This window comes from Trachurus japonicus, chromosome 19 (assembly GCF_045865225.1).
Source record: "Trachurus japonicus isolate A0001 chromosome 19, Traja_1.0".
NCBI lineage: Eukaryota > Metazoa > Chordata > Actinopteri > Carangiformes > Carangidae > Trachurus > Trachurus japonicus.
The window spans coordinates 22,393,449-22,410,725 of NC_140925.1; the positions used below are offsets into that span (position 1 = coordinate 22,393,449).

The window sequence follows — 17,277 nt, forward strand, 5'->3', positions numbered from 1 at the left end:
TCTATAGAGTGGCCTGTCAGTCTCCATTCGGCCGCCTCGGTGTGACAGGGGGCCTGATGGCTTGTGAAGGGCCCCCGACTTTCCCGGCACATGGACACTGACATTTCTCAAAGGAGCTCGCATGCGCACTTCCCACCCGGCCAGAGGAGAGAAATGAAGAACCTGGAGTTGACCCAAAGCCCCGCCACAGGCTAAGAGAGAGCCAGGGATGGAGGGAAGAGAGGAGGAGGAAGAGGAGGAGAGGAGATGGAGAGGATGAGGATAGATTTAGGAGAAGAAAGAGGAAGAGAAGGAGACGAGGAAGGAGTGGGAGACAAAGGAGGGCCGGTGGAGTGAAAGAGGACAAAGGCAGAGGAAGAGTTAAGGAGAAGTGAGCCTGAACTGTCAGGAGAGACATATGTCAGTCATCGCCTGTGGATGTGATCTTGTAGCTCATGTCAGTAACTCATCCAGTGCCCTGTGCCACTGCACTAATCACTGCCTGGCCAACCCCCTCCCTCCCCACCGCTCCCTTCAGCACAGGACTGACTGCCCCTGTGTGTTGTGGGGGGAGGGGAGGGGAGGAGGGGGTAAGCAGGTGAAGTGAAGCAGAGAACACCCAGCAACCTGAAAACACACTTCCACCTGCAGCAGCTGAAACAAACCCACTCAGTCAGAGAGACCACACTGAGGGCTGCATGAGACTAAATCAACAAACTGGAAACAGAGAAATATTCTAATTAATTCATTTTGAATCAGAGATAATCTCAAGATTGTGTAAGTAAGATCACAAATTTTACCAACTGGACAGTTGATACCTAGCACCACAGACGCAACTCCGGTAGCAAAATTAATTGAATTGAAAATAAAATTAAAATACCACTGATCAGCCGTAGTGTGTATTGTTGTAATTTATTTGCATGATTCTCATATAAATCCATATTCCAATCCTAAAAATAGTATGCTCTATAAATATTTTCTAATTATATATATATATTGTATACAATATATAATATAGTTCTCTGCAAATCCCAAGATAGCTGACAGTCAAAATGATCTATTATTTTCTTTTTTATACAAAGTGTGTCCAAGCAAATTTCCATTTGTAGAATTTCATGATATATTTAACATAGGCTATAAGAATACAAAATATAACTGAATGTCCCCATCACTAAACACATGAATTATGTCAGTGGTAGGCTGAACGGTATGGGAATAAAGGTTGAATTTAATTTATACAAACTGTCACAACATTATTGTCTACTATTTATCATACTGATGGAAATGTGCTTGGACACACTTTATAATGAAACATAGTGAAAGACGTACAGTATCTTTACAAATGAGAGTTGGTTTGAAATAAATAATAAACATTGTTTTATTGATAACAAATTGTCTTTCAGGAGGTTTTTTCCCTCTGTTGTTCTCATTCAGAGTGAAACTGGACTTGAACAGCCATTACAATACAGCCGAGACTGTTTCTGCTCTGGAAATAAGTAGCTGATCTCCAGTCAGTTCACCACCTGGATGCTGCTGATAAACAGAGAGTGTAACAAATTTAACAACAACAACAAAAAATCATCTATTTTACATTATTTATTTATTTGAATAAAACATAGACGGAGCTGCCTCGTGATGAAGTGTCATCCTCGCCTCTCGTTATTACGACAAACAATCACCAACCAAAACCCTTTGCCAGTATTGTGTAAGTTGTTCTATTGCATCCTGGCTGCAAGGTAGAGACCACATTTGACAATCCGGAGAGATGAGGGGGGTGGGGGGGGTGAGAGAGGGAGCGGAGGGGGGGGGTTGGGGGGTTGCTGTATTGTAGCGCCTCCGGGCAATGCTCCCAGTCAATATATATCTGCACAGTCGCTCTGCGCTCCCATTTGAGCGGGACACGCTGCCCTCTCAGTGCCGCTGCAGAGGACTGACAGCCAGCCTCACCGGACGCTCTCTAGGTACGGATGAATACATTTCCCCTCCACTTCTATGTCTGTATCACGGCACGTAAGCAGGTTAGTTTGTTTAGATTAAGTTATATATTTTTTTCTTTAGAGAACTTAAGAGGGCCCTGCGTGGTGCTTTCACTTGCACTTTGGAAATATCAGGATTTTATTCGGTAGATTCTGAAGCATAAAACGCATAAAGTTACAATGTAAGGATTTAAAATGGTTATAAAGTAAATGTTATTGATTGCAGATTCATTTATTTATCACAGTTTTGATTTAAAATTGTCAATGAATGGTCAATTTTTTTTTAAAACTTTTGTTCTTTATGATGTATAGTTTTATGCCTATCACATTTACTTTAACTTAAATAAGGATCTATCTTGTGATAATATTAGAAGAAGCAGCATCGGGTGTTTTGCAGCAAAATTTTAATGCCAGTAAATAACTTTTCTAATTATATAGGCTTAGCAATAAAATTGAAGCTTGTGTTTCTAAAGCAGGTTTTTTATAAATGAAAAGAAGAAAAAATACTGATAATAAAAGATGAAAAGGCATCAAGCAATGAAGTGTGATGACTGACTTTACAATTGTAATTCATAAAATCTTCCTTTTTCTTTTGCAGGATCTTTTTTCAGAAGGAGACATCTATCAAATCATTCTGATCTTAGGTAAAGTATTACATTTAATTCCATGTATGTATTTATTGTTTTATTTTATTTAGGCCTAAACACCTCATGTGCCTTTACTTAACTGTACCAATAGTCTGTCCCATAGGCCGACGGTGGTGTGGTTGCTGTTGCATGTGATTTGTCAAAGCTTTTACTGTGGTAAACCTCCTTAATTGCAACAATAGATGTTCAAGCGGTGAAGCTTGTTTGATCATCAGCCCTAAAAGCTTAAAACAAGACCGCAGGGTTTGGATACGGGGCAGCGGGGGGGCCAAAGTGCACAGTCAGTGCAGAGTGGAGCGGATAGCAGTGGCCAGGAGAGGGAAAAATCTACTGTAAAAATGATTTTTATTGATTGGCTCATAGCTGCAGCTGTTAGGCTCCATTATGAGCTCAAAACCCAGGTCAGAGCCCCGGGGCGGACAAGTGAGCCAATGAAATGGTCGGCCACCAACGGGCCAAGTCTGGGGGTCCAGTTGGAGAGCAGTTGGCAACAGCCTGCCATGCTGTGTTAAGCTCACAGTGTCTTTCATCGTCAGCCTTTATGCTGTGAGTTTTATTGATGAGGTTGTCCACTGTCTCTCAGCATAACAGGCCATCCATCACCTGTGTTTGCTTCACTGGCCTTTATCTCTGTTGGGTTTTTTTCCCTCTTTCCTTTCTTTTTTGTCATGAGCAGTCAGTGTAAGATGGAAAAAGATCAGTTGCTGAAGTTTATTTTTGCCTCAGTTTGGACCCTGAGCGTCACACAGACTTTCATCTTTGAATGACCTGGGGAAAAAGACAAAATAAAAGCCTGAAAGCAGAGTGTTTTAAATTGAGGAGCACACTCTTTCTCACATCTTCATTCACCGCGGGGCTCTCCCACCGGCTTGGCTTGAAGAATAAAAAGATCACAAAGTTTCTGTGATTTAACTGATGAAAAAAAACATTGGGGGGTATTTAAATTCATTTTGAAGGAATAGAAGAGAGTGATATTAATTAAACTACAGGGGAAAAAATTCTAGGACAGAAAGTGTTATGAGTAAATGGAATTGAAAAAGCTCACATTAAAATGCTAAAGTGGAGGTGTTTGCCACTTGTTTCAAAAATGAAAGAAAGACAGAATAATAAAAAATAAATCAATTAAAATGTCCATTATAGAGATTCTTCTTATGAGACACAAGTTCTAAAAAAACCCATCTCAATAACAAAATTCTTTTTGTATACAATATGTTTCAATTATCACTTGGCAGTCCCAAGATTACAATGTCATCGCTCACAATCAGCGTTATTAACGCTTAATAACAAAGTCTGAGCTCTAACTGCAGAGAGTAAGACCAGACAGGAGAGCAGTTGAACTTATGCACCATGTCCTGACCCAGATCCCAGTCCTGGCACTAATCACGCCCCTTGGGCATGATGCCAGGCTCTCATTAAGAAACGGGCCTCAGACCTCCAACTCCTCTTCCTTCCACTCCCGCCTCGATGCGACCCTGAGCCCGGCTGCACACTGCCTGTAGCCGGCCTCCAAGGGTCCGACCCCTGAACTGGAGCAGGCCTGAGAGTGTTTGTTGTGAGGGCCCCCTGCACAGGTGCACAGTCCCCTGTAACGGCCCCCATTTGCCCCCCAGCCCTGGGCCTGGCTAGCGCCTTGTTCTGCACTGGAACTAATGAGTAGTGGCAGGTAGAGTGAGAAGTGAGCAGCGTGGGCCTCCCTGCAGTTAGGTTAGTGGCAACCCTCAGCTAAGGCAGAAAAAAATATGCTCTCATAATACACATATGTGCATAATGATATCTACCACCCTTCACTGCACACACAACTTTATCTGGGATGTTAAGAGCTTTTTTTGTGCAAGCTGTCTCTTTTCCACAGAGTCACAAAGAACAAATAAGCAAAGAATATGTAGGTGAAGGATAAACCATTGTCTGATTTTGATCTGTTGATATTTTGCAGTTTTATTCATGAAAAAATGTGTTATTCTTTTCACAGGTTGATCAAGAAGATGCTCTTTTTCGTCTCTATTCACCTTCAACACTGAGGAAAAACCTTCATCGAATGAAATGTACCCTGGCACAAAAGATAGAAAATCTAAAAATCTATTTTGAATCATCAAAATTTGAATACGATCACAAAGCCGTTAGAGAAACCAAGACTCAACCATGTCCAAGGACGACGCCTGCAAAGTGACGTCTGCCAGCAAACACAAGGAGCGAAAGCCGAAGAAGCCCCACTACATTCCCCGACCATGGGGCAAACCCTACAACTACAAATGTTTCCAGTGTCCCTTCACCTGCATGGAGAAGTCTCACCTGTACAACCACATGAAGTACAGCCTGTGTAAGAACTCCCTCTCTCTGCTCATAGAGTCAGACTGGCCCTACAAAAAGGGCAACATCCTGCACCCAGACCAGCTCCGACCCTTTCAGCAGGCGCACGGCCTCCACGCCTCTGGAAAGGATGAGCTGGAAGGGCTGACGCGGTCTGAGGAGAGGGAGAGGCAGAGGCAGCGGAGGAACACGGAGGACGAAGGAGAGGACAGGGAAAGCCAGGGACCAGAGGATGAAGAGGAGGGAGGACGGGGAGAGGGAGCTGAGATCGTGGGGATGACGAAGGAGAGCTCCAGTAACGCTACAGAGTATGTGGCCAAGAATACCAAACAGCCAGAGTCAGATCTCCTGATGGCCGACATGCTCTCCCTAGAAGACCAGCTTCTACGAGCGCGTTCGGTAGAAGTAGAGGCCCAGCTGAAACACTATAAGCTCTCCAAGACGTGTCTAACAGCTCCTGGGCTGCTGTCGGAGCAGTGGCGGCTGTTAACATCCAACCACACTAAGGCCAAATCAGAGGGGGCTCAGCCCAGAGTGAGTAGCTCCATTCCCTGTTACCCTCCTCCGCCAAACCTGGTGGACTACCAGGATCCCACTGGACTAAATCTGTCAGTGCTCGGGGTGGGCTATCCCATCAGCCCCAGCCTCTTCTCCTACATGAACTCAGCTCTTCCCACTGCTGCTACCGCACAGACTCACGCCCAGCTCGCCCAGCTCCCCTTCCTGGCGTCGGCCGCTCAGCTGATGCACCCGGCCTCCGGAGCGCACACGGACAGAGCTCTCATCCCCCCTCGTCTCTACTACCCCTTCCTGTGTGAGCACGCGTTCGGAGCGGCGGCGTCCGGTCAGGGCGATGTCAGCAAAACGCTCAAGACGTCTACAAACAGTCTAGAGGCAAATTCCCTGTCTGGCTTCCAGCCCAAAGTCAACCTGTGGAAGGTGCCGGCTTTGCGACCGGGGACCACAGCTGTGTCCCCTGTTGGCTGGGTGTCACCTCAGAGAGACTCCCCCGACCGGGGCTACAGGGTGGGGGATAAAGTGCAGCAGGCGACAGCCAAGGAAGGCAAAGCAAGCTGGGGGCTGAAGAGGACGGGGGCTCCACTGGGGAACCAGGAAGCACCAGTGGAGAAGAAGCCAGCCATGGGCTTCACCTGGGACCTCCTGAAGAACATTCAGACCGCATCGACTCTTAACATGGCAGCAGACAAGCTTCTCCTCCAGAACAGGTAAAGATTGTCTTAAATTTTATTTTTCTTATCTTAAAACAATTATTGTGACTTGCACAAAGAGTAATAGTAGAGGTAACACCGCCCTCAGTGTCTCTCAAAAAGAGGATTCCATTGATAACGTTTCTAATTTACTCCTGTTCACAGTTTACAGGATGCTCAGCTTCAGAGCCGGCCCACTGAACTGTGGTACAACGACTCTCTTACCAGTCCCAACAGTGAAACCTCCTCTCTATCAACATGTGGGGGGCCCAACAGCCAAGACTCGACCGCTGCTCGGACAATGGGGGAGGGAGCCTCGGAGTCGGTGGCTGCTCTCCTGAGCGACCTCTCCAAGGCCTTGCAGGAGTACCAAGAAGCCGAGCGCAAGATCTCCCACCTGGAGAAGGAGGACCTCCCCGCCCAGCGCCACCTCTGGGAACACCTCAGCAAAATCCGCAGCGAGCTCTCCCACATCCACCTGGCCCTGGAGCGGACCACTCGGCAGAGCGACGGGCCTCTGGACCTGTCCGTCAAGAGGGGCCCGACGGATCTGACCGGCGACCAGGGCCTGAGAGAGGACGGCAGCGTTAAGGACAACAGCACGGAGACGGAGGAGGAGGACGATGAGCTGGAGGAAAAAAAGGAGGAAGAGGAGGACGAGAGCGAGAGGAAGGCGATGAAGGCTTCGCTGGAGAGTCGTAAGCAGTCGTTGGACATGTTGATCAAGATGAGTCAGGCGTCGGTAGTGAACACAGAGGTTCTATCCCCGGGCGGCGGCGGCATCAGGCCCAGCCCGGCCGAGGCCCTGTGGCCCAGCAGAACCACCAAGTGTGAGGCGGACTCCAGCGTCCTGCTCTGCCCCGACGGCCGATCGGTGGTGTTCACCGACATCCCCGCCTCCGCCAAAACCTCGAAAAGACCCCCGTCCATACAGAGACTAGACGCTCAGTGTCCTCCGAGCCCTTTGACGGCTACTGACAACTGAAGCTCCGGTCCTCTGACTGTAATATAACTGATTCTACACCGTCCTCACGTGCAGTTGTCTTTGTTGTCGCTGGCATGGCTTCAGGTTTCACTGGCTGGAAGAGGTCTGTCACGCTTATTCTCAGTTTACCGTCACGAAAACCTCACACATTTTGCACCTTATGAGAAAAATGAATGATAATAAGTGAAGGATTTCTAATGCACTAAGAATATTGATTGTTACAATCCTCTTCAAATAATTTAAAAATGTAACATCAGCACTTAATATTTTCCATCAGGATAATTTAAACAATAAAGTCCGTTAAAAAAAGAATCATGCTAAGAGACAATCCTTTGAATGGCTCAATTGTAAATATTGTAATTACATTAAATGTAAGTAAAATGTTTAAAGGGCAAAATGGTTTTATATGGATGATGTCATGTTGGGCTGCATCATTTTACTAGATGAAAATGAAATGTATTATACACTCTGTATTTCTTTGAATAAACTTGTGAAAAACAGTGGTGCATTCTTTATGAAATTTGGAGAATTAAAAAGGGAAAATGAAACGAGAAACAGAAAGAGACATGGGAGGTAATAAAATAATAGATTTTGAATTAGAAAAAAACGGTGCTTGACTGTGCAGTAATTTTTTTTTTTTAACATAAAGTCCAAATGCTGTTCAGTCCCTTAAAGTCCCAATGTGAGGCTAAATGCTGTCATCACGGTCATTCAGCATCTAAATAAGGGACGCACAGATCTGCAGTGGCAGCGACACCTCACTTTTCTCTATCTGTCCTGACGTAGTTGGGTGGCGGTGCTAAAGGTGAAGTCGCTCCTTAAGCTAAATCACCTTCAGTTAGGTTACCTGTGCCTCTGCTCCTGAATCCAGGAGCCCCCCCGCAAAGGTCAGGGCCCCTGGAGCCAAACACCACGTTGATTTAAAGGAGGACTACTGTACCTGTCTGCCCCCAGGATGAGCACCCAGCGCTGGGCTGCTCTGTGTCCTCTGGCCCCTCCACTAACCTCACTCTCACTCTCAAGGCAGAGCAACAAAGGTCAGCTGCCACGACCAGAGGAGCCACTGGTGGACGTCCAGTCTAAAGCGGTCCACACGCCCATCTGATGCTTTAAATTTTATTTTTTCACAATTTAAATTTGACATTTGCTGAATATGTAAATATAGATAGTAAAAAGATTTTACTATGTTCCATAAATAAACAAGGTTATTTTTATACTACATGGTATGCACACTCATATACACATTGAATGGAAATATGAGAAATAATATAAGAAAAGCATCAGGTAGAACCATTGGATTTGTCTACCACAGCAAACATTTGTTTATTTAGTGGAACTGTAAAAATGAACTGCCATCATAAATGCAGATCATCTGATGCTTTTAAGAACAAGATTAGAAGTTGAAGTTTTGTGTGACCATCTTAAAAATCACAATCAAACCATATCTTAATCTTAATGTTTGCAAATTAGCACAGTGCTCCTGACCTTTTCTGTAGTGTCAGTGAAACAACGACCTGCTGATGGCTCCCTCATGTGGACAAAAGATGTAAAGCCATGTGAGTTTTTATAAAAGAATAGGGCTTTGTCTTTTACTGGGCACCTAATGTCCACACGGTGATTTATTTATTTATTTTAACATTGTGCACTGAAGATACAAACATATTTACTTGCAGGACTTTAGGAGTTCTGTAGGAACTGTCAACGCCCCCAGCTATATTTTCTCAGTTGTCTGACACAAAGACATTATCTCTAGTACATTATACAAAATATATAGACTTTATGCACAGCTCCACTACTTCCTGAACTGAAACAAGCTCCTTTATTTCCTGTCTAACATTATTGGACAAACTGATTAATTGTGTCGGATTAATCAGCTTGTCCAATAAGACAGGAAATAAAGGAGTTTGTTTAAATTCAGGAAGTAGTGGAGCATAGTAGTAGCCAGGGCCGTTGCTAGGAATTCTGGGCCCCCTGAAAGAATACTGAAGTGGGCCCCTACCCCCTGACATTTCCACTTTTTTTTTTTCTTAGGCTACTGTGAGTATGTGTATTATCATTTTTTATTTAGCCTACTTTGTTTTGATGCTAATGCAGCATTACTGTGAGTATTAGTCAGGGTCTTATGCAGAATAAATCAGTCATACAAAGATTAGACTACTGGGGCTTTTTGTGGGCCCTACTGGGCGCTGGGCCCCTAGAATTATCATCACCTTTCTCCCCTATACAACGGCCTTAAAGCCTATACAGTAAGTCAACATCCTTCCTGAGTGATTAATTTAGGGAACTACAGTACTGCTCTCAGAGAACTGCTGTCTTTAAAAAAGGAAGTGTAATTTAGTAAGCTCAAGCAGCATATGCAATAAAAAGGGTAAGTTTTAATATTTTATCTTTATTTATAGTGCTAAAGTGTTGCTGTTAAAAATACTAAATTAAATTAAATCAAAACACAATTGAAGATCATTTATATTTGGATTGAATATAAGATGTTTCGGAGTCAGCATGAGCAATGTAACAGCATGTGAGCATGTGAGAGGGTAAATCAGTTATTCAAAAAAAGTTGTCACATTAATTTGAATATTATATCTGATATTATGATATATGATGGTTTGAATTTTCCCCATGCATTTAGAGAAGGGGAGATCTCTCCTGTTGTTAGAGTGACAATTCATGGTAAATCTTTCTCCTCACATGACCATGTTACAACTGTATGTGTAAATTGTGTTTATTCCTGAAGAAGTGGGTGTAGTATTGTGTTAAATTGTACATAGTCCAATCAAATTGAGTTTGAAATGGGAAAAAAATTGCCATTGCCAGCACAGGCATGTTTGCTGGGATGTTGCAAGGTATTTGCAATATAGTGAGGAAATGCTTTAATAATCAAGCCATCACTGCCAATATTTTTTTTATAATAGCAATGTATCAAATAACAATGTTAAAGTGACACTTATTTCACTCTTGCTATTAGAGAAATTAAGCTTTAAAGTAAGTTTCAGCTTTTCTTCCCTTACAGTAATATCATTATTGTTGTTCACTATCAGTGTGATATTAAATACACTACTCACAAAAGGTTAGAGATTTTTGGCTTTTGGATTAAATTTCAGAATGCACCTAAAATGCACTAACCTTTACAGGTGAACTTAATTTAACCTTCTCTAAACTTTTGAATGCACCTGTCCAATTTTTCATTTCATCATATCATATTGAATAACATGCTGTTCTCTAACAAGGTGATTAATCACAAAAATCACTAAATGCTCTGGTTCAATGACAATTTGTATACGGTCCTCTTCTCTCTCCCTCTCCTCTCCACAATGTGCAAATTTTGACATCATGAGACCAAGACAACACTTTGATCAAATTGATCAAATTATTGAGACATTGGGATTTTTGTTGTGCTATAGCCACCACTGTTTGAGATAAAGAAATTACCATTGCATCATTCTACTTAAAAGACTTGCTTACATGATAGAATATCACTGTAGCATTAACTTTTTATAGGGATATTCTTGTCAAATATCTCTAACTTTTTGTTAGTGTATGTTTTATACCTGAGTGTTTGTTATGTGTATGGATGTTTGGTCTGTTATGTAAGTTGACAATTTTGATCTTTCTATTGTTCTTACTCACCTGCCCAGGGACTACAGATGGAAAGTAGCTAGTAAGCTAAATCTGGTACAAAGCATCTTTTCTCATCTCAAGACTAATGTTATTTTGTACATTGTCCCTGATACAAATGAACTTATTAAACTAAACTAAAAAACTAAACTCATACTTGGTGGAGATCAAAAACAGAACTAAAAGAGAGTGAATAAGTTGGACCAAAACATGACAATGAGCCAAAGGTGGTATATCCATGTTGTGGTCACCACTGGTCTCTGTCGCCCACAAAAGAAAATAATTTGTTGCAGGTTTAAGTGACTTGCTCATTGAATTTCTATCTGAAATTGCTTTTAGACTTCCTTGGTCTGGCCTCTGTGCACTGAGGGAAAAAGGTGGTGTTGAGTAAAGATGGTGCAAACCATCCTGTTCCTGCTCCTGCTCAACACCTTGCCCTGCTGGGGGTTTGGCTTTCGTGGCTGCACTCAGAACTACCCCGAAACCATGTGGTGCTACAACAAAGACATTGACAACCTCACTGAAGTCATTAGCATGATCCCTGCTAACACAACAGAAATCAACCTGTCCAAGAACAAGATCTCAGTGATCCCACCTGGATCATTCAGTCGGGTACTTGGATTGAAAAACCTGAACCTGAGCCAGAACCAGCTCGTCTCTCTAAAGGGAGGAGGGTTTAGCGGTCTGGGTATCCTGGAAAGTCTCAACCTTACCATGAATAACATCTCCAGCATCCACTCCAATGCTTTTGCAGGTCTCACCAGCCTTCAAACTCTTCTTCTGTCCTATAACATGCTTGCTATAATTTCACCAGGTGTCTCCAGCCTTCACCTTCTAGCAATTCAACTACTCGATTTGTCTTTCAACATACTCACGTCTTTCAACTGTACCGACACCGGAGGCTCCACGACCCTTAAGCATCTCGATCTTTTTGCAAACAACATCCAGAGGGTAAATGTGAGCTGTTTCCCTGCCCTTGAGTACATCAGGCTGTCCAATAACTCAAAGCTGGAGCTGCAGGCAGATGTTTTTGCCTCCAACCCCGGGCTGAAGAATCTACTTCTCCAGAGTGTTAAAGTAGAAGCACTGGTGGGACTTTCAGTAAGCTGCGGAGGTTAAAAAAGCTCAACCTCAGTTTGAACATTATTGACTTCATCGAACAAGGTTCCTTTGAAGGGTTGATAAGCCTCAGGTATTCATGCTTCTCTGGTTGTGTATTCATTGTTCCTCTCTGTCCGTTTAATTAACACAACCTTTAATCCCATAGGTACTTGGACTTAAGTGGAAACCGCATCAAGAGATTGACGCAATCTATTTTGTCTGGACTTGTAAATTTGAAGAACTTAGTTCTGTACAACAACCGCCTCCATTTTAGGTCTAATGAAGTTCCTTTCGCCAACCTTACTTCTCTGAAGGTAAAGCAGAATTCATTTCTTTGAGGCAGTTATATGCTCTTCTTGATCACTGAGGAAGAGGAATGCACCGTGTGAATACATCTGCTTTTCTGTTTCTGTTTATCTTCCGTGTCCATTCTGGAGTATCTGGAGATGAACTACCAGGGGCCTGGTGGTGACGGCATTGGGGAAATTGGGAAACATTTCTTCCAAGGTCAACTTCAACTTAACGCACTTCTAATGGGCCACAGCATCAAGCTCAACATCCATCCGGATGCCTTGGTACCTCTGGTGAACTTGGAGGAACTGTACATAGCTGGAGTGATAACGAAAACGACCACCTTGAGCGTGGTGCTCTCCCCTCTCAAAAAGATGACGAAGCTGACCGTTGTCAGAGCCGACCTCGAGGCCCTTCCTGCTCAACTGCTGCCTCCAGATAATGCACTGGAAGTTCTTTATGTCCAGTCAAACCACCTCCACACTGTGGACAAAATGATGCTGGATGGTCTCCCAAGGTAGATGATGGCTTGATTTGAGCTGTATTTTCATTGGTAGAACATAGTATATTGCTGTCTCACTATGTGGTGAGTTTCCCCCTTTTCAACATCTACTTTATTATTTTTAGAAGATGTCAATTTTCACACTGTAGTCACAGTGTATGGAGCAGTTGATTTAAAACAGGGAAATGGTCCTCGACATTATTCTACAGAATGTAGACACAACTTTTTAAAGAAGCTTCAGAAGTCGGCTACAACAGTAGCATTTCCTCTAATACTTAGGTGAAGAACTACCCTGCTTTTTAAAAAGAAAATAACACCTACAGTATGTTTGACTGAATTTCCTTCCCTATAGATAAAAGGGTGTGAAATTGACCCCATTTCCCTGTGCTGTTTTGACATGCTAAGTGGCTTTAGGATCTCAGAATCAACTGTATAAAATGCAGATAAGCACTATCTAGATATCTACCAACTAAACAGACTTAAAGAATGGCATCATTTCATTGTGCATTGATAATACTGTACCGTACCAAACCTCTATCTACCTAAGGTGATAGCGGGTAGTCAAGAATACGACTACATTTTGAATTTCATATCCTCTTCCTCACATCCACACAACATTAGACATGCTGTGTTATTTGTTGCGCTTGTAGAGACATACTTGCATGGCTTCTAACTGAATCAAACTGCCAACCTTGTATGCATGTGTGTTTCCAGGTTGCAGAGGTTGGATATTACAGATAATCCACTCACCTGTACCTGTGATAACGCCTGGTTCAAAAGCTGGGCCATTCACAACACTCATACGCAGGTACAAAAATTTAAAAATGTTACTGAAACTTCCTTTGGCAGTTCAAATGATTCAGTTTTCTTCTTTTTTTCTCGTTAACTTCCCTCCAGGTAAGATTCCTGTACAACATGCAGTGTGACAACGACCTGAGATCTCCCTACCTTTGGCAGTTCGATGTCAAGGCTTGCTCCTATGAAGAGGTTTCCTTAACCATCTTCATCACCTGCTCGGTGCTGGATGTGGTGTTTGTCTGTTTGTGTCTGGTGTGGCACATGCAGGGCCCTGCCATACGTTTCCTGCTGCTGATCCTCAAGACAAAACTACGCGGACGTCGAGGGGCAGCAGGCCCAAAATTTCAGTTTCATGACTTGATACTGTAGGGAGACTGGGGTAAGTTGAGCATAAGGGCAAATTGAGCCACCCCTTGTTTTTAGGAAACCATGAGAAAAATTGAGCATGTGACCAAATATTTAGGAGGAAGGCATCATTTCATGGAGTCTGTGAAGGTAAGAACCACATGAGTAAAGTGGTTTGACATTTATGTCCAAAAAAACATTTTTCACTCTATAAAGTGAATTCAGTCGATCATAAATTTCATAAGAATTGTGTTTAGACCAATACTTTTTTTTTTGTGGTATCTATGAGTTACAACATGAGGTAGTAAACCTAGCATGAAAGTGCACCATTTTAGCTGTGGGGACTAATAAAGTCAGTATGGCAGCTCTGGGGTAAGTTGAGCCACCTGCCCTATACATTTAAGTGTATTTTGTCTGTATAGCCTACAGTATGTCCAAATTATTAAATCAGGATTATGGATGTTTATGATTACAATAAGTAGCTACGTTCCTGAAAACATGCAAAGCTGTTTATGGTGAGCAAAGCTTTACTTTCAAAGAGAAAGATGAGAAATTCTTCCTAAGATGCGATGTAATCACAGGACTACAGATGGAAATGAGCGTTCTCACTAAATCTGGTGCAGCCATCTTTTTATTTCTTTGAATAATCAATGTCACTGCACGCTGATCCTGACTAACTAAACTAAACTAAACCCCCCATACTTCACTGAGTTAGTGGCTCAGCAGCAGGTCCCAGCTGTTTGTATTCACCTGCAACCTGGACAGGTGAACAGGGAGTAGGGATGCACATTCTGAAAAATTTGAGGATATATTAGTTAGCAACAAAACAATAATTGTCTTTATGTCATGATCCTGAATATTAACAGTGGCTCATCTTTCCCTACTCGCCCCTATGTGTGCATTGTGTCTGTCCGTCGGTCCAGAATGGGAGACTTTTTTTTTTTTTTTTTAAAGGAACTGGGTTGTGTGTTGTTGTGTTTTGGCTAATACCACTGCTGTAAAATAATTTAAAAAAAGAAAAGAAGAAAAAAGTACTTTTTGTAGGTACATCTTCATGGCCTGTAAAGTTAAATGTGTAGTTGTTGTTTTTTTATAATGAGGTGCGCTTGTTAATTGTAGTGTGCTTGTACTAATAAAATGTACACGTGTTCAGATCTGTGCAACATAATTCAGAGATGTGTTGTTAAAGACTTGCATTGAACTTTGTACTTACTGTAAGTACCAAAATTAAGTAAATGTCCCTTACTGGATTTTTGCAATATTTCCATTGTTTCTGCTCCACAGTTTGACTGTGAAAAACACAACTGCAACTTTTCCAAACACTTCATTTATTTGACGTTATACATTCAATTGAAAATAAAAAATATTCATATATATATATTTCATATAGAGCTAGTAAGCAAGGTACAAGTTTAAAACAAAACACAGAAGTCTTCCGTGTGGCATATATATACAAGGCGTAGTTTGAATACTATACAGTGTGTATCCATAGCTGCACAGGTTTCATGGATGTTTATATTCTTCACTCAGTTGAGGCACGACTAGATTTAAGTGAGAGGTCAGGGATTGGGCCAAGTGCTTCAAGACTGCCGCTTACAGTAAAACATATCAATGTCAACACCTAAACAGTAGGACTTGCAAAGCAAAGCTTATTAGTGTTAAGAGTTCCACACTAAAGCAGAAAGTAGGAAAATGAGGCAACGTGATCATTCTGCAAATCAAATTACTAATATACTGTACAGTCATGCAAAGTCCTAAATAGTTTCAGTTTTTATGAGATGATATTCTCACACCAAAGTCAAAACTGAGCAAACACAAGTTCAGGTTTTAAGAAACTTAAAAAAAAAGAAAAAGAAGAAAGAATCCAGTATCACTAATAAGTCACGGCTGTTCACTAAGTTTGACATAAGTCAGGATGTTTGGTTGCACTGCAATAATTGACTCGAAGTCACTACACCAATTTGAGACAAAAAAAAGCTTCCTCAAGTAGTCAAGTGATAAGTGCAATCCCCACCCCCCTTTTCCCCCTTCACACACAGACACTCCATTTTTATAAAACTCTCATACACAAGCAAGTTAAGCATCACATTGTTTTCTACTATCAATCAAACCATAGTTATAGTACAGCAGATGCCCCAACGATCAACAGCAAACCATACTCTTACATATATCCAGTAGTTATGTACAACAGAACTGGTGCAACATTAAAAATTATTAGATATAGAAACTGTAACAATAATAAAATACAGCAGATACTTAATTCATATTGGGAAATATATATTATTCATACTGTGTATTGCTGTCTGTTTTGGCATTTTGGAGGATCAATAAAAATGCTGTCATGTATCCCTCTCACAGCTTATTTGACACATCTCCAACTTGGACAGATTATACATCTATGTGTTTTTAAAGAAATCTAACACAGGATTGATTCAGTAAAACTTTCTACTATTTAAAAAAAAAATCAACAAATATATGACAACTTATCAGAGGCATGGAAGCAGCAGGTCCATGTTAAAATTTATAGAATTTTTTTTCCATTTCCTATGAGAGCCTTTAGCTGACGCAGGCACGACTGTAGCAACCAGACCAAAAACCACGGCCAAGGAAGAGAAAAGAAACTTCAGATTCTTGATATTCAAATCTTTTTGGAATCTTTTGCCTCAAAAAGCTTCATGCGCTCCTGCACAGTAAGTCCCTCTTTCAGGCTCTGTTAAAATCAAAGAAAAGTAAATTATTCTTAACATGAGAAGAGCACATGTGGGCTGAGAAAACAAAACACACACAGACGCCACCAAAACAGTAAGTGTCCATACCAGAGGTTTCTCTGCTCTGGAGGACACACTTAAATTCAGGTCAAAATAAAAAGACACACAGAACAAAGTGGTTATGCTTAATTGCAGTCATGCCACATGAAGGAACCCAGCAGTGCACACAGCACCCAGGTAAATTCAAACACTGATGACTCAAGGACTCACAGACACAAAAAACACACGTTTACACAAAGTGTTTTTTACATTAACGGAGCAAAACAACGTTAGAACATATGAGAAGTGTTGAATACAAAAGGACAGCTCAAATCCCTCCAATAAGATATGAAATAGTTCATTAGTCCGCTGACAAACGCTCACATTCACAGAATACGGCTACTTCTGCCTGTCAGATTACTGAACATTTTTTGTGTGAACAGGTAACTTTGTTAAATATTAAAGCAGAAGTAAGTGGTCCGGTCGTTTTCGCTAATGCTGCGTTCCAGGCAGGCTTTTGAAATCGTAAATTACAGCTTCAAGTCACAACTTACGACTTTGTAGCGTTTCAGGCAACCCACTCGTGTTTTTCCGACCTGTTTTACCGGTGAAAGTCACTATAACGGCCACTCGTAACTTCCGACCGGTGAACTCGTACCAGATCGAACTGGTACCACTTCACGGTCGGAAAAATACGAGTTTCCTTGAACGCACCATAACAGTCCTCGTCCCTACGTCGCCACATTCACGGCGTTCCTTGGCTGCACACACAGCCC

The 17,277-nt window shown here is 42.1% G+C and overlaps 2 protein-coding genes and 1 pseudogene across 9 annotated transcripts in view; 2 read left to right on the forward strand and 1 right to left on the reverse strand.

The window, feature by feature from the left end:
- Positions 1-1,783: 1,783 nt before the first annotated feature.
- prr35 (proline rich 35) lies at positions 1,784-7,600 on the forward strand. Its single transcript, XM_085761706.1, has 4 exons — positions 1,784-1,940; positions 2,554-2,599; positions 4,572-6,135; positions 6,283-7,600. The coding sequence occupies exons 3-4, from the start codon at positions 4,742-4,744 to the stop codon at positions 7,100-7,102; spliced, it is 2,214 nt and encodes a 737-aa protein (XP_085617832.1). The 5' UTR covers positions 1,784-1,940; positions 2,554-2,599; positions 4,572-4,741; the 3' UTR covers positions 7,103-7,600.
- Positions 7,601-11,077: 3,477 nt separating this feature from the next.
- LOC146968030 (uncharacterized) lies at positions 11,078-13,778 on the forward strand (annotated as a pseudogene). The gene is made up of 5 exons (XR_015034433.1): positions 11,078-11,909; positions 11,985-12,132; positions 12,256-12,626; positions 13,326-13,419; positions 13,509-13,778. The product of XR_015034433.1 is annotated as an uncharacterized LOC146968030 (transcript).
- A 1,287-nt stretch (positions 13,779-15,065) lies between these two features.
- Positions 15,066-17,277, reverse strand: part of mpripa (myosin phosphatase Rho interacting protein a) — a 49,362-nt gene continuing 47,150 nt past the window's right edge. For 6 of the 7 annotated variants that reach the window (XM_085760623.1, XM_085760621.1, XM_085760619.1 and 3 more), the window contains one exon: positions 15,066-16,464. In XM_085760623.1, coding sequence (XP_085616749.1) covers positions 16,393-16,464 — 72 coding nt within the window. In that variant the 3' untranslated portion in view covers positions 15,066-16,392. The remainder of the gene's footprint in view (positions 16,465-17,277) is intronic. The other variant, XM_085760624.1, reaches the window with a different exon arrangement.